Source organism: Dromiciops gliroides, chromosome 2 (assembly GCF_019393635.1).
Source record: "Dromiciops gliroides isolate mDroGli1 chromosome 2, mDroGli1.pri, whole genome shotgun sequence".
NCBI classification, from domain to species: Eukaryota; Metazoa; Chordata; class Mammalia; order Microbiotheria; family Microbiotheriidae; genus Dromiciops; species Dromiciops gliroides.
Window position 1 is genome coordinate 71,886,731 of NC_057862.1, and position 21,007 is coordinate 71,907,737.

At 39.5% G+C, this 21,007-nt stretch overlaps 1 protein-coding gene across 1 annotated transcript; it reads left to right on the forward strand.

Moving 5' to 3' along the window:
- Positions 1-836: 836 nt before the first annotated feature.
- Positions 837-2,461, forward strand: LOC122744003 (RNA polymerase II-associated factor 1 homolog). The gene has a single exon (XM_043989294.1). It carries the CDS (start codon positions 866-868, stop codon positions 2,459-2,461), a length of 1,596 nt encoding a protein of 531 aa, XP_043845229.1. The 5' UTR covers positions 837-865.
- The last annotated feature ends 18,546 nt before the right edge of the window (positions 2,462-21,007 follow it).

The window sequence follows — 21,007 nt, forward strand, 5'->3', positions numbered from 1 at the left end:
TTGATGGGTACGTGGACAAATAAAATTGATGATGATGATGATGAAGATAGCTTGATAGATGATAGATTATTGATTGATAGATGATAGATATAGAAGAGATACATAGATGATAGATTATGCATATATATAAATACATAACTATGTGTGTGTGTGTGTGTGTGTGTGTGTGTGTGCGTTCGTGCGCGCAAAAGACAGGCCTGGGCCACTGCTATGGAAACTTTGTGAAGAGCGAAGAGCTAGGCCCGGCTTTGGAAAAGGAGGCTCCCTGCAAGGAAAGGGGGCGGGGGGGGGGCGGAGCTGAGTTTGAACCTGCAGGAGATGGAGGGAGGCGACTCCACTCTGAGAGTCAATCAACAAGCATTTTAAACGTGTCAGACACTAAGGAAGGGTGTAGAAATAAAGACAGGTAGCGGCGCCTGAAGATGCGGAAGACTCAGAACTAGGGGATTTGGGGATTCCAGTTTAGAAACGCTCGCGGTGGCCCGTGGTGGTGCCGCCATCTTCCCTTCCTTTTACCTACCGCCTCTCCTTGGTCACAGTCTCAATCACTCAAAGCGATCACGGATACGCTTCACTTTTAGACCTCCCTCTAGCTAACTGATCAACACTAATTTGAATTTGGCCCGCCTCCTCATTCCAGTTTGACCAATCACCAGCGTTCTCTCCATAAAGACCCCGCCTCCTCCCGCTCTGGCCAATCCGGCAGCAGAGAATTTTTTTTAAATTAAGCCCGAACTACATTTCCCAGAAGGGGCTTCGCCGAAGTCAGTAGTTGGACTTCAGAGGCCCGCGGCAGTTCTTGCTGCTATGCTACCCTGAAAGCAGGGAGTTTGGGCGGCCCTCTGGAGTACTTGTTTCCCTCGTCATGGCTCCTACCATCCAGACGCAGGCCCAGCGGGAAGATGGCCACAGACCCAACTCCCATAGGTCTCTGCCGGAGAGGTCCGGTGTGGTCTGTCGGATCAAGTACTGTAACAGTCTTCCGGACATCCCTTTTGATCCCAAGTTCATCAGGTATCCCTTTGACCAGAACCGGTTCGTCCAGTATAAGGCCACATCTCTAGAAAAGCAGCACAAGCACGACCTGCTCACGGAGCCGGACCTGGGAGTCACCATCGATCTCATCAACCCGGACACCTACCGAATCGACCCCAATGTTCTCCTAGATCCAGCCGATGAGAAATTACTGGAAGAAGAAATCCAGGCCCCCACCAGCTCCAAGCGGTCCCAGCAGCATGCCAAGGTGGTGCCCTGGATGAGAAAGACAGAATACATCTCTACGGAGTTCAACCGCTATGGGGTCTCTAATGAGAAGCCCGAAGTCAAGATCGGGGTGTCTGTGAAGCAGCAGTTCACTGAGGAGGAGATCTACAAAGACCGGGACAGCCAGATCACAGCTATTGAGAAGACTTTTGAGGACGCCCAGAAGCCCATTTCCCAACACTACAGCAAGCCAAGGGTGACTCCTGTCGAGGTGATGCCTGTCTTCCCAGACTTCAAGATGTGGATCAATCCCTGTGCCCAAGTGATCTTTGACTCAGACCCAGCCCCCAAGGATACCAGTGGTTCTGCAGCCCTAGAGATGATGTCTCAAGCCATGATCAGGGGAATGATGGATGAGGAGGGCAACCAGTTTGTGGCCTACTTCCTGCCTGGGGAAGAGACCATGCGGAAGAGGAAGCGTGACCAGGAAGAGGAGATGGACTATGCCCCAGATGATGTCTATGATTATAAGATAGCAAGGGAATACAACTGGAATGTGAAGAACAAGGCTAGTAAAGGCTATGAAGAAAACTACTTTTTCATCTTTCGGGAAGGTGATGGAGTCTACTACAATGAGTTGGAAACCAGGGTCCGCCTCAGTAAACGTAGAGCCAAGGCTGGAGTGCAGGCAGGCACCAATGCCTTACTGGTGGTCAAACACCGGGACATGAACGAGAAGGAACTGGAAGCTCAGGAGGCTCGGAAAGCACAGCTAGAGAACCATGAGCCAGAAGAAGAGGAGGAAGAGGACATGGACATAGAGATGGAGAAAGAGGCCCCAGGCTCAGATGAAGAACAGGAAGAAGGAAGTGGCAGTGAAAAGGAAGCAAGTGAGGAGGAGGAAGAGGAGCAATCAGGAAGTGAGAGTGATGAGGAAGAAGAGGAGAGTGAGAAGAGTGGGAGTGGAGAGGACAAAGAGGAGGAGGAGAGCAGTGAGGATGAGGCCCGAGCAGCCAGAGACAAGGAAGAGATCTTTGGAAGTGACGCTGACTCGGAGGATGAGGAAGAGGAAGAGGATGGGGAAGGCCTAGCCAAGGGCAGTGGAGAGGATGAAGAAGAGGAGAGTGGAAGTGAGGTAGGGCCTGGGCAGCACAGGCCCAGCCCCTCCTTCCTCAGTGCCACTGATGACTCATCCCAAGAGGATGGTAGTGAGGGGGGTACTTCTAATTCTAGTGAGGAGGCCAGTGACAGTGACTGAAGTTCAGAGGACCATTTCAGTCAACCAAACTGGCTAGGAGAGACTGGACCTCTTCGGCTCAGGCACAATTCTCAGGACAAAAGGAAAATACCTGTTTGTTTGTTTTTTCCTTGAAATTTTACTGTCAATAAAAGAAATATGTTTACAAGTTGGGAAAAAAAATGAAAATGAGAGTCCCTGACCTTAAAAAGCTATTAGGGGAGATTTTATACACGCTCACACTCGCGAGCACACACACACACCCCTCTACTGTAATGATTGGAATGACGCCACCTGCTGGAGAGTTACTGTAGAAAAGCTCCAACACAAAGGAAAGTCTTTGAGGGCAGGACCTCTTATCTTTGGTGTCAGGAAGTGATGTTTGCTGGTGGGAGGAGGAGGGGGAGACAGGTGCTCTGCCTCTTTCTCTTTTCCTGGGGATGCTGGTGGAGAAGGGAGCTAGAAATGGGCTCTCCTTTTAATAGATAGGAATCTAGGCCTTTTCTTCTCTCTTTACCAAATTCTTATTCTCCTTAATAAATGCTTAAAAGTCTAACTCTTGCTAAAGCTTATAATTTATTGGTGACCACTCAGATATTTTAGACAGTTTAGCTAGAATTTTAGCCTTAACAATACATACACACACACACACACACATATATATATAGTGAGATTAAAATTGGATATTAGATCATAAATCTCCCCTACTTAACCTTTCCCTTAATTTATCTCCCAGACTAGTAAATGGAAGAAGCTTCTGGTTTTCTAGATAGAGCCTTTATTGTATGGTAGTCACAAGGTGATGTTGATTAGAAGGATAGGAAAGTAGAAATACAATACAAATCATCTTAAGTCTAGGCTTAGTCTATATTCTGTATAAAACTCACCAAAACCCAAGGCCACTTTTGGGGAGAGAGACCGAGTCAAGCGCGTGCTGTTAACCGAAAGCCGGGCCAAGTCAAACTCCAGTCAGAGTCTGTCTGTGCAGCGCAGCCAGGAGACCAGCGGAGCAGTGTGTACCAAAATGGCCTTTTCTGTGAACAAAGAGGCATACCTGGTGGTAGAATTTCCGGGGAAGAAATGGCTTACCTTCCGGAGACACCCAGATGCCATTTATCTGTTTCGCCTTAAATTTCTTTTTCTACTTTTCTACTTCAAATGGGTTTCAGTACATAATTTGCCAATCATACTCTTAAGCTCTTTATTCATACGTTCAACTTGGCCTGAACTTTGTGGATGGTAGGGCGTGTGGAATTTTGGAGTCACTCCCAAGAAAGAGTAGTTTTGGGATAAAATCGAATCAGTGAAATGTGTGCCTTTGTCAGAATCGATGCGGGCTGGTGGGCCAAAACGAGGTACTATCTCTTTAAGAAGAATTTTGGCAACAAAAGCAGCTGTGGCTCGGGGGCTGGGAAAGGCCTCCACCCAGTGAGCTGATCAACTATAACGAGGCAAAATTTATAATGTCCTGCTTTTGGCATAGTAATATAATCAATTTGTAGGTGCTCAAAAGGTGTATATGCTAGGGGACGCCCTCCATAAGCTTTGGCCTTAAAAGCATACTGATTATAAGACTGACATGTGGAGCAGCCCGAGCAGATTCGAGATGCTGTATTAGTCACACCTGGTGCTATCCAGGTTCTCTTAATAGAGTCTACTATATATATATATAACCTTGGGGAGATAGCCTAAACATATTAGTATATACAAAATAAATATAAAGTAATGGGTGGGGGGTGGGGGGAAGGGATCACCAGCAACTGGGAGGATTGCTCATGTATAAGAAAAGACAAAAGAATGTTAAAGGGTAAGAAAGGAATCAAGGTTGGATAGTGATCCAAACAGACAGCATGAAGAGGAATAATATAAGTTTGGACAAGTGGAATAGAGATCAATTATAGAGGGCCCTGTATACTAGGGACTTGCACTTTACTTCACATGCAATGGGATACCACTGGAGGATTCTAAATAGCAGTCTAACGTGATCAAGAATAATCTTAAAATTACTCAACAATCAGATAAAGAATGCACGGATGAAAGAATGGAAGCAGGAAACCCAATGATGAGGTCATTGAGATCTATTCAGCTAGCAAATGTGTCAAGATAAGGGAATGTAGTAGATAAGGGGATTTAGCAGATACTCCAAGGCCGACCCTGAGATTAATCTAAACTGATTGATAAGTGAGAGTGATTGACTGCTGATTAGCCTACTTCATGTTCTCCTCCCAGAAATGGGATGTTCTTCAAGCTGATTGGCTAGTGTCATTTAAATTCATTGGTTCACTGGACTTGAAGGTGGTCTCTAGTTAAATTCAAAGTTTTTAGCTTCTGAGAACAATACCTTCTTAAGGTATTAATGTGATTCCCGCCCCCTTTGTCTGATTAACCAGACTAAAGTTAGAGAAAAGCAGGTACTTAGCAGGTACTTAGGTACTTAGCAAGTAGAAGAAACCCAATTGAAAATTTAAAGGGACAGGCACATAAAATCAATGAAAATAGGAGAAAGGTACAAACATAAAATTTCTTACCCAGTGTGAAGATCAGAAGGTTGAGGGGTTCAGCAGTCCCTTCGTGGTCACCAACTGTGATGTTTAAAATCTAACTATGATGTCTAAAAAATCTGTGTGGTCACCTTAAATTATAAGCTTTAGCACCAGTCTTTGGGCATTAAGCATTTATTCCAGCATACTTGGTATTAGAAAAAAGAGAACATGTGTAGTTAAGAAAAGGCATATCTAGCCTAGAGTTGCAGCCTGGTCTGGTTCTTCCTCAAGCCCTCTACCATGAGCCTGCTTCAATCACAAACTCTTCTCAAACTGAGTATGGAAGCTTTTTATAGGTCTAGAGAAGAGGCGGTCCTTACACATTGCTTCAAATTTATTGGTTAGCATTATCCAAATCCATTGGTTCACTGGACTTGAAAGTGGCCTGAGTTGAGTTAAAAATCCTTAGCTTCTGAGAACAATACCTTCTTAAGGACTGGACAGGTGTGGTTACAATCTAATTAACTTGAAGTAGGCTAATCAGCAAAATCAATCATTCTCACTTAATTAGATTAATCTCCAGGTGAGCCTTTGAGTATCTGCCAAATCCCATTATTTTCTCACAATACTTATAGAGAACAAAGATAGAATGAATAGGAAAATTATGGAGAGAAAGATTTTGGCCCAGTTTAAGGAAAAATATCCTAATAATTGCAGTTGTCTGAAAGTGGAATTGTCTCTTATGATAGCTTTGTTTTCCACCACTAAAAGTCTTCTATGCCAGAGGTTCAGTGATTACTAATCAAAGATACCATAGATAGCATTTCTGTTTCCTATGGTAGGTTGGATGAGATGACCTCTGGCAGTCCCTTCCTCCTCTAAGCTTCAATGATTCCATGACCACCTTTGCTCAGGTGGTAATGAAAGCTAGCATCAGTCTGCCTCCAGGATAACCCTGCCTCTAGACCTTCAGCGAAGCTCAAGTCTTTCAAGTGGGTGGCAGTGATACATGAAATATTCCCCAGGTCGGGGAAGCCTAAAACCTAGTCTTCTAAAACTCTTGCTTGTCTCCAGTTTTGTTAATGTTTCACAAAACTCTTCCCCAAATTCTCAAACCAAAGGTAATTTAAGTTCACTTCGAGTTATAATAAAAAACATACCAGGCAACATTTTTAGCACCATTTTTTTTTCTTTTCTGGCTGGCAGGAGGGAGGGAATGTTGTGAAATCAAACAAACAAAAAGTTGCGGGAGGGCTGCCCCAGAGGATTGAAAGAATTTGTCCTCTCTGAGAACACAGCCAGTGTACTGGTGTAAATAGGGTATGGCTTAGGAACAAAGAAAAATAAAATTGATTAAAAATGAACATCCTGTCTAGTTCTCTTTTGGCTCCATGGGATGACCCAACAGACCCTGGAGGAAGAGGAAAGAAATAAAAATCAAAATCCTTTCTCTATTGTTCTTTCAGGTGCAAAAGTTTCAGCTTACACCACTCCAGAACTTTTCTCCCCAGGTACATGAAAGACCAGCTTCTAAACTGCTGGACGAAAGAAGTAGAATCATAATTTCTACTGACTTAAATCCAATGTTAGCAAACTCCGTATTTTCTAGATCCAATTGAATTCTACAAACCTTTATTAATATAATCATTATATGCCAGGCACTATTTGTTCAATTTTTCTTTTAAAGATTGGATCTGCTATTTCACTTATATAAGAAACTCCTGATGGAGAAATTCCTTCTACTGATGTAAAGGATCACACGACCTACATTTTATAATCCTTCGAGTGACCTAGAAGCACAAAGAGGTTACATACCTTTCTCATGGGCATAGAGCCAGCATGTGTCAGAGGCTAGATTGGACTTGGTTCTTCCTCATTCTGAGCCTGACTTTCTTTCCAATAAGTAGCACCGTAATGCTTCCATGGCACTAATGCCACTGTTGCTGCTGCTGCTGGTAACAATATTAATAGCTCATGTCTTTGTAATGCTTTGAAGTTTACAAAGCACTGTACATGTGTTATCTCATTTTACCATCCCAAAAACCTTTTGTGGTAGATACTATTATTATACCCATTTAACAGATGATGAAATAGACCAATGGTTAAGTGCTTGTCCAGGGACATAGTGCTAGTAAGTGTCTGAGTTAGGGTATGAATTCAGGTCTTCCTGATTCCCCATCCAGTACTCTTACCTCCTAGCTGCCATATCTTATTAAGGAAACAAACATAAAAACTGTCATTGCCCTCAAGAAGCTTACATTCTCCCAATTTCAATCTGTATAAAATTAAAGAGGATCGGAACAGCTAGGTGGCACAGTGGATAGAGCACTGGCCATGGATTCAGGAGGAACTGAGTTCAAATCCGGCCTCAGACACTTAACACTAGCTGTGCAATTTCTGGGCAAGTCACTTAACCCCAATTGCTGAAGAAGAAGAAGAAGAAGAAGAAGAAGAAGAAGAAGAAGAAGAAGAAGAAGAAGAAGAAGAAGAAGAAGAAGAAGAAGAAGAAGAAGAAGAAGAAGAAGAAGAAGAAGAAGAAGAAGAAGAAGAAGAAGAAGAAGAAGAAGAAGAAGGAGAAGAAGAAGGAGGAGGAGGAGGAGGAGGAGGAGGAGGAGGAGGAGGAGGAAGGAAGGAAGGAAGGAAGGAAGGAAGAAAAAGAAAAGAAAATGTTTTCCACATCCAGAAAAAAGAAATGTGGATTCTGAATGCAGATTGAACAATACTGTTTCTACTTTTTGGCTGTTTGTTTTTCTTTTTTGAGGTTTTTCCCCTTGTGTTCTGAGTCTTCTTTCACAATATGACTAATGCAGAAATATGTCTAATGGGATTGTACATATATAACCCATGTCAGATTGCTTTCTGTCTTGGGGAAGGAGGAGGGAAGGGAGGGTGGGAGAAAAATTTGGAACTAAAAATACTATGAAAACAAATGTTGAAAACTAGCTTTGCATGTAACTGGAAGATAATAAAATACTTGTATGATTTTTTAAAAAATAGGTAAAAAGAAAGAAAGAAAGCTAGCATCAGAGTCAGGAAGCCCTTTGTTCAAATCCTGCCTTTGACACATAGTGTCTGTGTAACCTCTGGCCATTCATTTAACTTTTCAAGTTTCCCAGGCAACCCTCTATTACTATAGATTGCAAAGCAGGAATTGATCTGCATTTTGAACATGCTAATTGGGAACTCCCTATGTGAAATAAAAGGTTTAGTTGTATCCCTTTACCTTTTACATACCCTTTTACCTTTAAAACTATTAAGATCTGTGAATTTGATATCCCTGAGTAACTGTCTGCATGGGAATTCCCTCCATCTACAAAGATTGTAAACTACTGGTGACTTTGTACAGAAGTCCTAGGGAGTTCCCTGAAAAAAGAGAATTGAAGCAAATTAGCCCAGTTCATTCCCACAGCCAATAATTGTCAGAGGATATGAATCTCAATGTTCCTGACCTCGAGTCTACTACACTATCCACTGCACTACACTGCCTCTACACTAAAAAATTATCCACTGATCTATAATCTACTAATATAGTGCACTGATGACAATTATGAAAAGCTTTCATATCCTTGAATAAATGCTACTTAACTAGCTAATTATTCAGCCTCCATACTATACCAGTAGGTGAGGTTCAAGCCAGAAGAAGCTAACAACTTCTGGTTAATTGTAATTCTGCAATTCCCTTTGCATTGATAACATAGCTTCTAAGTAGCTTCCTAAGCAGTTGGTGCCATTCTTCTGAGAATAATTTTTGAATGCCTTGGAGAATAAAAGAGGAATTACATTGAATATAGCATCTTGAAAGCTCACAAAGATACTGGAGTGACCCAGAAAGATACACATAGGACTTCCTGACCAATGAGGTGTGATTTGTCTGTCATTGATCTTTGAATAGGCATGGCTGCTGAGCTCTTGAGGAGAAGAACTCTTCTGTAGGTCCCTAAAACAATATGAAAATAATAATAATGATGATAACAGCAGTCAGATTCAGGGGTAGAAGAGAGATGGAGTATTTTGAGGAAACAAAGGCATCATGTATCATTGTGTTTCTCAAACTATACTACAAAAAATCACCTAAAGTTTATTTTTTAATAAATAGCTTATATGGTTTGTTCATTGGAATTAAAAATAATAATTTTGAAGGATTTTACCCCTAAGGTTCTGCCAACATTTGATTCAAACTATATACGTCTTGGGCAGCTAGGTGGCTCAGTGGATAGAGCACCAGCCCTGAATTCAGGAGTAGCTGAGTTCAAATCCAGCCTCAGACACTTAACACTTACTAGCTGTGTGACCCTAGGCAAGTCACTTAATCCCAACTGCCTCACTAAAAACAAACAAACAAACTATATAGGTCTCTGTCACTGTAGAAAAGTTTGAAAACCACTAATATATGGAAAATTATTTCAAGAATTTTAGCATTGAAATAAAGGAGACATATTATAGTGGTCCCCTTACCTCCAATTTCTTCCTTCTCCAATTCTTCTTTCACACAGTTAAAATAATCTTACTTAACAAGACCAACCACATCAATCCCCTGATCAAAACTATTATTGGCTACCTGTTTATGTCATTATCAATCGTGTTTGCAACAGATAAGGAGTGAATCCTTCAAAAATTTCAAATGGCATTCCTTACTGAAGATAGTTTGGGTGAACAGTAGATAGAATGCTGGGTGTGGAATCAGGAAGGCCTGAATTTAAATTCTGCTTCAGATATTCACCAGCCAGTCTCAGCTTCAGTTTTCTATGTGTAAAACGGGGATAATAATAGCACCTAATTTGCAGGGTTATGCCGATGATGAAATGAAATAATCTATGTTAATTACTCTATAAAAGCCAACCAGCTAATATTATTAGACGATGAAGTCCTCCAGATACTCCTGATTATGCAGAATACTCTGACAATTGCAAAGAGAACCATGTAATAATTCAATTCAGCAAATATTACATAGGTTTGTATCTGGAAGGAACCTCATATGCCAATTAATACAACCTCCTCTTTTTACAGGGGAAGAAATTGTGGTCCAGCAAGGTTGAGATGTTTGGCCAAATGATCACAGTAATGTAAGGGCCAAATTTAATATCTGGAGAGTTAATTGGGTGACTCGCTGTAATACTGGGGTTCAGAAAATAATGAGGGACCTCTAGATCCAAAGTTTCTTATCTTCCAAACTGCCTTTTTAGTTATTTCTCTCAGGCTAATAAGAAAGGAGATTAACAGCCTCTTTTCCACAAACAAATCAGGTTTTATTAATGGGAATAAAATATACAACAAAGGTGAAGTTAATAAAGCCAGGGATAAGGGAACAGGGGAAGAGAAAAATGGATAAGCTTCTTGGCTCTAGCAAAGACTGACTCAATCCCCAAACGTGCTTCCAGCTAAGCTAATTTGAAGAGCTGACCTCGTTTCTATTAACTCACCACCTGGGGTCCATAGTTTCCATGGGAGTCAGCTATGCAGCCCCTCTCCAGTCATTCTCAGAAGCTTACCAACAGGAAAGAAAGAGCTCCTGTGAGTGAGCGTTCCCTTTTCTCCTTTTTCTCTCCCTGCCCTAAAAGGGAAGTCCTTCAAGTTGCATGGATGAGAGTGGTCCCCCTGCTGACACCAGCAGTATACATCACTCAGGGAATGCCAGGTGTGGCCTATATCTAATCATTCCCAAGTAGGTACTTAGTTTCTCATTCTCACCCAATTCAAACAATACTAAATCAATCAGGTGGGACCCTTGGGCATCTGCCAAATTCCATTATTTTATCACAGTAATAAATCTGTAAGGTTGAACTTTATCAAGTACACAGGGTTATAGGAATGGGCAGGGGACAGAGCCAAGATGGCAGAGTATATAAACACTCAACTAAGTTCTTGCAATATTCCCTTCCAAACATCTTTTAAATAATGTCACAAATAGAATTATGGAATAACAGGGACAATAAAAGGTTAGAGAGAGAGACATCATTCAAGCCCAAGACAACATATGAAGGAGGAAAGAGAGATATGTGATATGGAGAAGGAGGCTGGCTCAGAGCCCTCATGGATGGAACACTAATGGTGAGATGAAGTAGTAGAGACAGAAGCAATAGCAACTTCAGGAACTCCCAAGCCAGAAATGGTAAAGGGATCTCATAAGTGGTCAGAAAGAGACTACAGGTACCTCTGTGCTAACACTAGATGTGAGACCAGATGCTATTTGACAACTCCATTGCCTATACCAATTTCAGGGTCATCGTTCAAGGATGCAGAGGAGCACTTTTGGTCAAGAGGGAGTAGAAACCCTGAAGCACAGTATCCATTGCAAGCTCAAGAAATCACGGGCTCTTTCTGGGTAAAGACCAGAGTACAGACCAAAAGAACAATGACCACACCTCTTCCTAGATCACACCACCTTGGAAGTACAATAAATATCCAATCCCCCAGAACAAGAAAACTGCAGTGCAAAAAAAAAGCCTGAAGCTTGACACAGAGCCCCGTCCATCACCCACTGGGAACAGAACCCAGTATTAAAATAAACTTTTAAGTCAAGAAATAGGTTGGGAAAGTGAGCAAACAACAACAAAAAGATCCTAACTCCTAAAAAGCTACTGCAGTAACAGGAAAGGTGAAGACTCAAACTCAGAAGAAGACAATGAAGTCAAAACAGCTACAAGCAAAGCTGGAAAAACAAATATGAATTGGACACAAACAAACAAAAAAAAGAATTTCTGGAAGAGCTAAAAATGTATTTCCAAAATAGAGAGGTGGGGGTTCAGGGAGCTAATAATCTAAGTGAAATGGATAAATGTTTAAAAAATATGAACTGCCCAGATTATCAGAAGGAAAAAAATTGAATACTTAAATATCCCTTTCTTAGAAAAAGAAATTTAACAAGCCATAAATGAGTTCCCTAAGGAAAAATCACCAGGACCAGATGGATTCATAAGTTAATTCTATCAAAGATTTAAAGAACAATTAATCTCAATACTATATAAGCTATTTGAAAGAAATAGTTAAAGGAGCCCTACTGAATTCTTTGGATGACACAAATATGGTTTTAATATTTAAATGAGGGACAGAAAAACAAAGAAAGAAAACTATAGACCAATTTCTCTAATGAATTTAATGCAAACATTTTAAATAAAACCCTAGCAAGGACATTAAACAATGCATCAATAAGATCACACACTATGACGAAGTGGGATTTATCACAGGAATGGTTCAATTTTAGGAAAACTATCAGCATAGTAGTTACTGTTATTAATATCAGTATATACATAACAAAGCTAATAGAAATCATGTGATAATCTCAATAAATGCAGAAAAAGCCTTTGACAAAATATAACACCCATTTCTATTAAAAAACACTAAAAAGCTTAGGAATCAATGGAACCTTTCTTATAATAATAAGTAGTATCTATCTGAAACCAAGAGCAAGCATTAGCTGTAATGGGGATAAACTTGAAGTCTTTCCAATGAGATCAGGAGTGAGGCAAGAATATCCATTATTGTAACTATTATTTGATATTTTGCTAGGAATGCTAGCTATAGAAATAAGACAAGGAAAAGACATTGAAGGAACAAAAATAGGTAATGAAGAAACAAAACTATCACAAAACTATTATTGTTTGTAGATGATATGATAGTAAACTTAGAGAACCCTAAAGAATCACCCAACATAATAGATGAAACAATTAGCAACATCAGCAAAGTTGCATCATAATATAAACCCACAGAAATCATCAGCATTTCTATATACTACCAACAAAACCTGGTAGGAAAAGATAGAAAAAGAAATTCAATTTAAAATAACTGAAGAAAATATAAACTACTTGGGAGTCTACCTGCCAAGAACACTCCAGGGATTATATGAACACAATAACAAAATAATTTTCACACAAATAAAGACATCTAAATGGCTGGAGAAAAATTAATTAGTCATGGGTAGGCTGAACTAATATAATGAAAATTACAATTCTGCCTAAGTTAATTTACTTATTTTGTGCCATACCAATCAAACTACCAATGAATTATTTTATTGAGCTAGGAAAAATAGTAACAAAATTTATCTGGAAGAACAAAAGATCAAAAATATCAAGGGAATCATTGGGGGTAGGGGGATGTGAAAGAAGGTGGCCCAGCAGTTCCAGATTTTAAACTATATTACAAAGTGGTAATCATCAAAATGATTTGGCACTGGCTAAGAAATAAAAGGATGAATCAGTAGAATAGATTAGATAAACAATACACAGCAGTAAATGACCATAGCAATCTAGTATTTGATAAACCCAAAGATCTAAGCTTTCAGGACAAGAATTCACTATTTGACAAAAATTCCTGGGAAAATTGGATTGTGGTTTGAAAGAAATTGGGCATAGACCAACATCACAAGCTGCATACCAAGATAAGGTCAAAATGGATAAATGATTTAGACATAAAGTGTGATATGATGAATAAATTAGGGAAGCATAGAAAAATGTACCTGTGAGATCTATGGATAAGGGAAGAGTTTATGACCAAACAAGAGATATAGAAGATAATGGGAAGTAAAATGGGTAATTTTGATTGCATGAAAATAAAAAGCTTTTGTATAATTAAAAATAATGCAGTCAAAATTAGAAGGAAAACTGGAAACTTGGTGGAGAGTGGGGGGGGGGGTTACAACAAGTTTCCCTGATAAAGGTCTCATTTCCAAATATTTGGGGACTGAATTAAACTTTATAAAAATAAGAGCCCTCCCTCAGTTGATAAGTGGTCAAAACAGGCAGTTTTCAGTAGAAGAAATCAAAGCTATCTATAGTCATGTGGAAATATACTCTATATCACTAGTGATTAGAGAAATGCAAATTAAAAAAAAAAAAACAACTTCTGAGATACCACTTCACCACTGTCAGATTAACTGAAAAGGAAAATAACAAATGCTGGAGGGAATATGAAAAAATTCATAAAATAAAAAATGATTATTCATATCTACTGATTCAAGGTCAGGATGACAGAAGTTTATAGGAGCCATATAGACTTAGAACTGCAAGAGACTAGAGGTCATCAAATTTATCTCTCCACCCCACCCCCATTTTATAAATGAAAAATAATTAGACAATGAGAAGTTTAGTGACTTGACTTTCCTAAAGTCATGCAGTGTATGAGGCAAGATTTGAACTGAGATCATCCGGACTCCAAGCCTGGAGTCATATTCATTGCATCATGCTGCCTTCCCAGAGGAGAGACCAGGTGGTTTTTATGGATCAATATAAAAACCAACAATGAATAATAGTCTCCCTAACTTGGCTTCTGAGGGAGTGTTTTACATGCACAAACCCTGGAAGCAGAATATTGGATTGGAAGATATGGTACAACAGGAATTCACACTGAAGGAACAAATATTTTGATTCATTGAAAACACATCACACTGAACCATGAATGTCTCTCTTGCTACTAATTTACATCAACATCATCAGAATAGAGTACTTTGGAGCTCCAGAGACAACAATATTCAGGTGGAACTTCACACAATATGTGAGCTACTCCTTAGATGCTGGCACTGTGCCAAATAGTCAAATATAGTTGGAAGAAGATTGTAGTTATTGTCACTTGGTGTGGATCAATTCAGGGTGTCAGATGATATAGCTCTGGTATATAATTATTCAGACTATCCTTATACATAGTGCCAAGTTAAGGCCTGTGCTCATAGTAGCAAATGTTTTGGTTGTTGTGGTGGTGGTGGTTCTGTGGTTTGTTTTTTTCCACATTTAAAAACCCAAACCAAATGGATGAAGAATATCTACTGCCCAGACTACGGTCCCCAATTGGGTGGTGACCCATTGAGTTAGTTCATCAGTACTGACACTACATTATGGATGTGTAGGATGGTCAGGCTTGCCTATTCATCTCATGGATCATATAATCCTGTTTTTCCTGGAATGATCTATATGTCTCGAATATATTGTGATAAAGTGGCTTATTCTGGAATAATCTAAGATGGTCAATATATTATTGCAAAGCATTTTATAGTATTTAGGGGAGAAAGTGAATAGGAATTGCAAATTCTATCTGTAGGCTTATATAAAGGATTTTTACCCTTGTGCATAAAAGGAGAATTGACCTCATGAGTCATCCTGGAGTACAGTCTGCTGCTTTCCAGCAGCCTATACACCCACCTGAGATAAGATTGTATGCTACACACTGGAGCAGAAGTAAGACACCTGAGAATGACTGCACTAAAGTAGATAAACAGCTAAGTCTAATGGACCCTGTGCCCTGTAGCCTTCACTTCCTTATCATGTCTTAAATGTGCAGACACACAAGCACACATTCACACATGTGTGTATGTATATATGTATATAAACATGCAACATATGTGTATATATAAATGTGTATGTATGTTAGACAATGGATTGTGTTACCCTCCTTTCTAGATCAGGGAAAAAGTAATGCTCTTCATGCCACAGACATTGGGTTAAGCTCTCATTTGAATAGAAGGAGGACAACAGGATGCATTGTACTTGAGAAATTGCAATTTCAGTTGATTCATGAAATAAAATCCCATAATCTTGATACCTGTATTCATTTGTCTATGCAGGTTGACCAATGTCATGTAGGACTGAAGTCTGTAAAGAATGCAAATGACCAGAGTAGATACTGGGGGGCTGTAGCATATTTCCAGTGATGACTGTAGAAAAGGTGAAATAGAAGTTATTATTAGAGGAATAAGAGGTCAAGAACTTCAAGAGAAATAATGAAAAATATGCGAGAATTAAAGCATTACCAGATTTCCAACTACACTATAAAGCAGCAGTTATTGCAATTATTTGGTACTTGTGAATTGAAAAGTGGGCCAAAACAGATAAGTAAGACCTAGAAGCAAATGAATTCAGCTCCCAAGTGTTTAATAGATGCATGATTCCAAAGTCCTTGGGAAAGGATTCCTAGCCAACAAGGATGGCTAAAAAACTAGAAGAGAGTTTAGTACAAAATAGGTTTAGTACAAAATAGGTTTAGATCAGCACCTTAAACCATATACCATGATGGACTCCAAATAAATACATGGTTTAAATATAAAAGGTCCCATCATTTAAAAAACAAAAATAAGTAAGAGAAGAAAGACCTACCTTTAAGAGCTTTGGTTATGCTTATGTAAACAAGGTATAGAGAACCACAAAAATTAAAATAATACAATTTTAATTATATAAAATTTAAGTTTTTGCATGAAAAATAGTGCAATTAGAATTAAAAAAGGTCAAGTGGGAAAAATATTTTTTAATATTTAATTTTTCCGATTACATGTAAAAACAACTTTTACATTTTTAAAAAGCTTTTGAGTTCCAAAATCTCTTCCTTCCTCCCTCTCCTCCCCTGTCACTGAGAAGGTAAGCAATTTGATATAGGTTTTACATGTGCAGTCATGCAACATATATTTCCATATTAGTCATGTTATAAAAGAAAACACAGACCAAAAAGAAGAAGAAGAAGAACGTTTTAAAATAGTATGCTTCTATCTGCATTCAGATTCCATCTATTCTTTCTCTGGAGGTGGATAGGAATTGTCTTGGACCATTGTACTGCTGAGAAGAGCTAAGTCTCTCACTGTTGATCATCACACGATGTTGTTATTACTGTGTACACTGTTCTCCCAGTCCTACTTTCATCCCATTCACATTCACAGTTATGATTAGTAACTGTACATTTCCCTCCATCCTGCTTTTCCCCCCTTGTTTATCCTTCTCTCTTTCCTTTCACCCTGTCCCTCTTCAAAAGTGTTTTGCTTCTGACTACTCCCTCCCCTAGTCCTCCCTCCCTTCCATTGGTCCCCCTTTGATTATCCTCCTCTTCTCCTACTTGCCTATATTCACCTTAGTGTGTATATTATTCCCTTTCTGGGCCAATTCTGATGAGAGTAAGGTTCAAGCATCACTTGCCACACCCCTCCAATTTTCCCTTCACCTGTAAAAGCTCTTTCAGCCATGACCACTTTAGAAGGTTTTCTTTTCTTCTGTGGGCCTGGCCAGAAATGGTGTATAACTGAATGTGAAAGTCCTTCCAGAGGTATCCTCCTGAGGTCAAGGGCAAAGGTGTCAGATATTAGAGAAGCAGAGCAGGCAAGGAACCTGATTTAAATGTACTTGAGAAATATTTAACAAAATAAATAAAAACACAATAGAGAATAGGTAATGTTAATATGTAGTTTTCTAATTCCGTATGCTGCCTGGGGAGATCTGTAGGCATTTGTATTTGAGTTTGACACCCCTGACCTATGGTATTGCCAACAAGGCCACACAACAGCTTATCTCAATGTTTACTAATATATCAGTGCACATGTGGGCCATGTTTGTTTGTTTGTTTTTTTCCTGAAACTTGGCTCCGGCAATACCTGAAAACAGACTAAAAAAAGTGTTTTATTTGTTTTATTTTTCCCTCTCACTACATACTTTTCAAGTATCCAAGGCTACACAAGCTTACTTGAATGTTCCACCACCATTGATAGCGCATCTGGACCCTTCACCTATTCAAACCCATTACTTGTAACTTCTCAATTCATGAATTTCTCAGTCCACATCAGAATATATATAAATTAAAACTAGCCTCTTTAAAGCTGAAGAGCAAAGTCAAAACAAGGGATAGCATTCCCCAACACTGTCTTCCACAAAGGGGTCAATCTCTCACGAATGCCAGTCCTACAGGTAGAAGAGGTCCTCATCCTCAGACCAACACATGACCCTGGGCTTGTGTGCCTGCCGTGTTTCCCTGCTGTTCCATTCTGTCTTGGAGGTTATCATTTGCCACTTCCCCCAAAGAAAGGTTACTGCTGTCAATTGCTGGCCCATTTCTCTACTGCTGCCATCAGCTCGATTGGTCTTTGGTTGCCTGGACTTTTCCTCCCTGGCAGGAAATGTCATTGCTCTTTTGTGAGGAAGATCGTGTGCTGGCCTGTTTCTGACAGCAATATCCATCTACATTACGTTGAGATCTGTCTTTTATCCCACCTCATTCCCTTTATCCCTATCAAATGGGGATACCCCAGGCTCTTAAGTTGGAGTAAGTTCCTTTCATCATGCAAACTATGCTGAAGCTTCTGCATGTTTTAAAGACAAGTTTAACAAACAACACTGGAGCTGCCAACCCTTACCCTTGCATTCATGCCCCTTTACCTAGATCACTCACCACCTTGTGCTTGTGTGTGTTTGTGTGTGTGTGTGTTTCTTTCAAGCAGTCCTATTTTAAGGATGTAGCCTATATTCAGAGGCAGGCTATTTTCAAACTAATATGGTAATCCCAATTTCATTGCCCTTTCCAAACAAATCCTATTTTCCAACCCTTTAATTATGATAATTGCTCTCTTCTGGACCCCATCTAGGCTTTCCACATCCTCCGAAAGACTGGAAAGGGGAAGAGCAGTGAAACATGAAACCCTTCCAAATGTGATGTGCATGGAAGGGAAATGAATTTGCAACAAAAGATTTAAAAAGTAGAAAGTGGACAGTAAAAGAGATTCCCTCTCAGGAGGGAAAAGTAGCCTTGTGGCATAGGAGAATAATATTGGCCTAAGATACAAGAGGCCTAAGTGGTAGTCCCAGGTCTGACACTACCTCACTATTCAACCTTAGGCAAGTGACAACCTTTCTGGAACTCAGTAGTAAAACAAGGGGGTTATACAAATTCGGGGTTCAGCAACAAGTGGCTCTCCCATCAGAAACTCTCTAAATATAGTATAGTTCTGAATATGGGCTACCCCCTGAAATGAGATCTCTTTGGATGGAAAATATATATCACACAGTCTGTAAATCTGATGAGCATGTCATCTATGCCTTTACCCAAGTCATCAACAAAAAGGTGAAATAGCACAGGACCAAGCACAGTTGCCTGGGATATTCCACTGAAGACCTTCTGCCATCACAAAATTAAACTAAAATTTGCACTGAGGTCCAGTGACTCCACATGGGGTGTTCTTTCCCTCAATCCATTCTGACTTAAGTACACACTAAAAATACCAATAATCAGCACATTAAGGCTTTTATAATCTATCCTCATGGAAAAAAGTACATCTATTATAGATCAATAGTTTATCTGTATAGCTATTTTTCTCAAAATTAATGAATAGGGCAACTTGTATATTAACTCATTAAGACAAAAAGTATTATATATAATAAGCAATGAACTGATAGCTTTGGAGGCAAGTAGATCTCATGCCTAGAGCTCCACACAACTAGAAGTGCATTGCTTGACCTTCTCTCCGTAGTTGTTGACTACATTCACTAAATCTCTTGGTTCAAAGATTGGGTGTTGACATGTTCCTCATTTTGGTAATTTTACTCATTACTGTCTAGCCATTTGACTTGAGTCAAGTGATATTTACCTTTCAAGGGAACCATTAGTTAATCTGATAGTCTCATTATACCTCTGAGCTAATGTGCTTTGGTCCATCCCTCCATTTCCTAGGAAAAGGTAACTCATCAAGACAAGAGCCTCTTGGAAACAAAGATAGATAGATAGATTCTATTGCATTTTGTTCAATACCTCAAGGATCTGTGGTTTGATTGGTAAAGGTATCCCTTCTACTCAAAACACAACCACTCTATTTATGACAATACAATCTTCCCAAATTAGAGGATGTCAGTGACAGAAAATATGATCACTTTATAAGCAAGTTGATGATGATCCAGATTGAGGAACTGAGTTGGTCTGATTTTTGGACATCAGATAGTTCATCATTGAATCATATTTGTAATCTTTTCAGCTTGTTAGCAACCTACAAGAGCTTGTATTCCACTTGCATAACTTTGAGAACCCAGGATGACTTTCATGGCATCATGAGGCAACAGACATCATCTATTGTGCTGTATTATGCCCACCACAAATTAAGCTAATAAACCCACACAGATCATGGTGGTATAAAGTTTCTCTGGCACCAATTAAAATATGCACACATATTTCAATGTTTCAATGCCTCTGTAATCCCATTGTGTTGTGTACTCATTCCAGTGGAACTGATTACAAGTTGTTCATGCCTTCTTATCCTAGCTAACTCTTATCCTTGTCTTCCTGTAGACCATTCTTCACAAACTCACTCAAAGTGTTGGGGACCTTTTAGATATTGAATAGGTTTCACTGTTGCACGTGTTTTATCCATTAACTTTCTCTTACATGAACTGCCCACTTCCTTTTATAGTCATGCATATCTTTGATATTGCTTTCATATTGTTGCCCTTGTCAAACTATTTAAACCCAGGGTGCTTCTCCATGGTCCTTAGGGTGATCTGCAACATTAATTTTTGGGGAATGTAACTGCCTGTGCTTCATAGTCATATAGCATCACTGAGAAAAAATATTGGTGACAAAAAAATAAGCCTTTATTAAAGGGAGAAATTTGAACCATTAAAAGCACTGAACAATTTCCAAAATTCATCCAGCACACTGTTTTATTTAATTGTGGGCCCAGTTCATTGCTCAACTATAACATCTCTCTAACATATTTGTGAAAATTTGCCTATTCGCTTCTGATGTCTTCATCAAAGATTTCCCAAATATGTGTGTAGATTATTCTCATAAAAATTTTTGCAGGAAGAGGAAAATATAGACCAATAATTATTGGTATTTATCAATCTCCTTTCCCCCCTCCACTAATAATGATATCTGGAACAAGCATTTGCTAATCTCTGCTCTTTTCAGATGTTTAATTAGTCAACTAGCATTTATTAAGCACCTACTATGTGCCAGGCACTCTGCTAAATGCCAGGGATACAAAGAAAGGAAAAAAAGGAGTTCTCATCTAATAGGGCAGAATTTATAACTTGTTATCCTCCAAATTGTGTCATCTCTAGTCCAGACCTCCTCTGGTTATACTGGATCTGGTCCAACTTTCTTCCCATCTTTGTTTTCTGCAGTACCATTTTTTTTTTGTTTTGGTGGGGCAATGAGGGTTAAGTGACTTGTCCAGGGTCACACAGCTAGTAAGTGTCAAGTGTCTGAGTCTGGATTTGAACTCAGGTCCTCCTGAATCCAAGGCCAGCATTTTGTCCACTGCACCACCTGCAGTATCATTTCTAATTCCTCTTGTAGCACATAGGATCTGTGATGTTAGAGAACAAATGTGGTAAGGCATTGTCCTTGATGGAAAGAA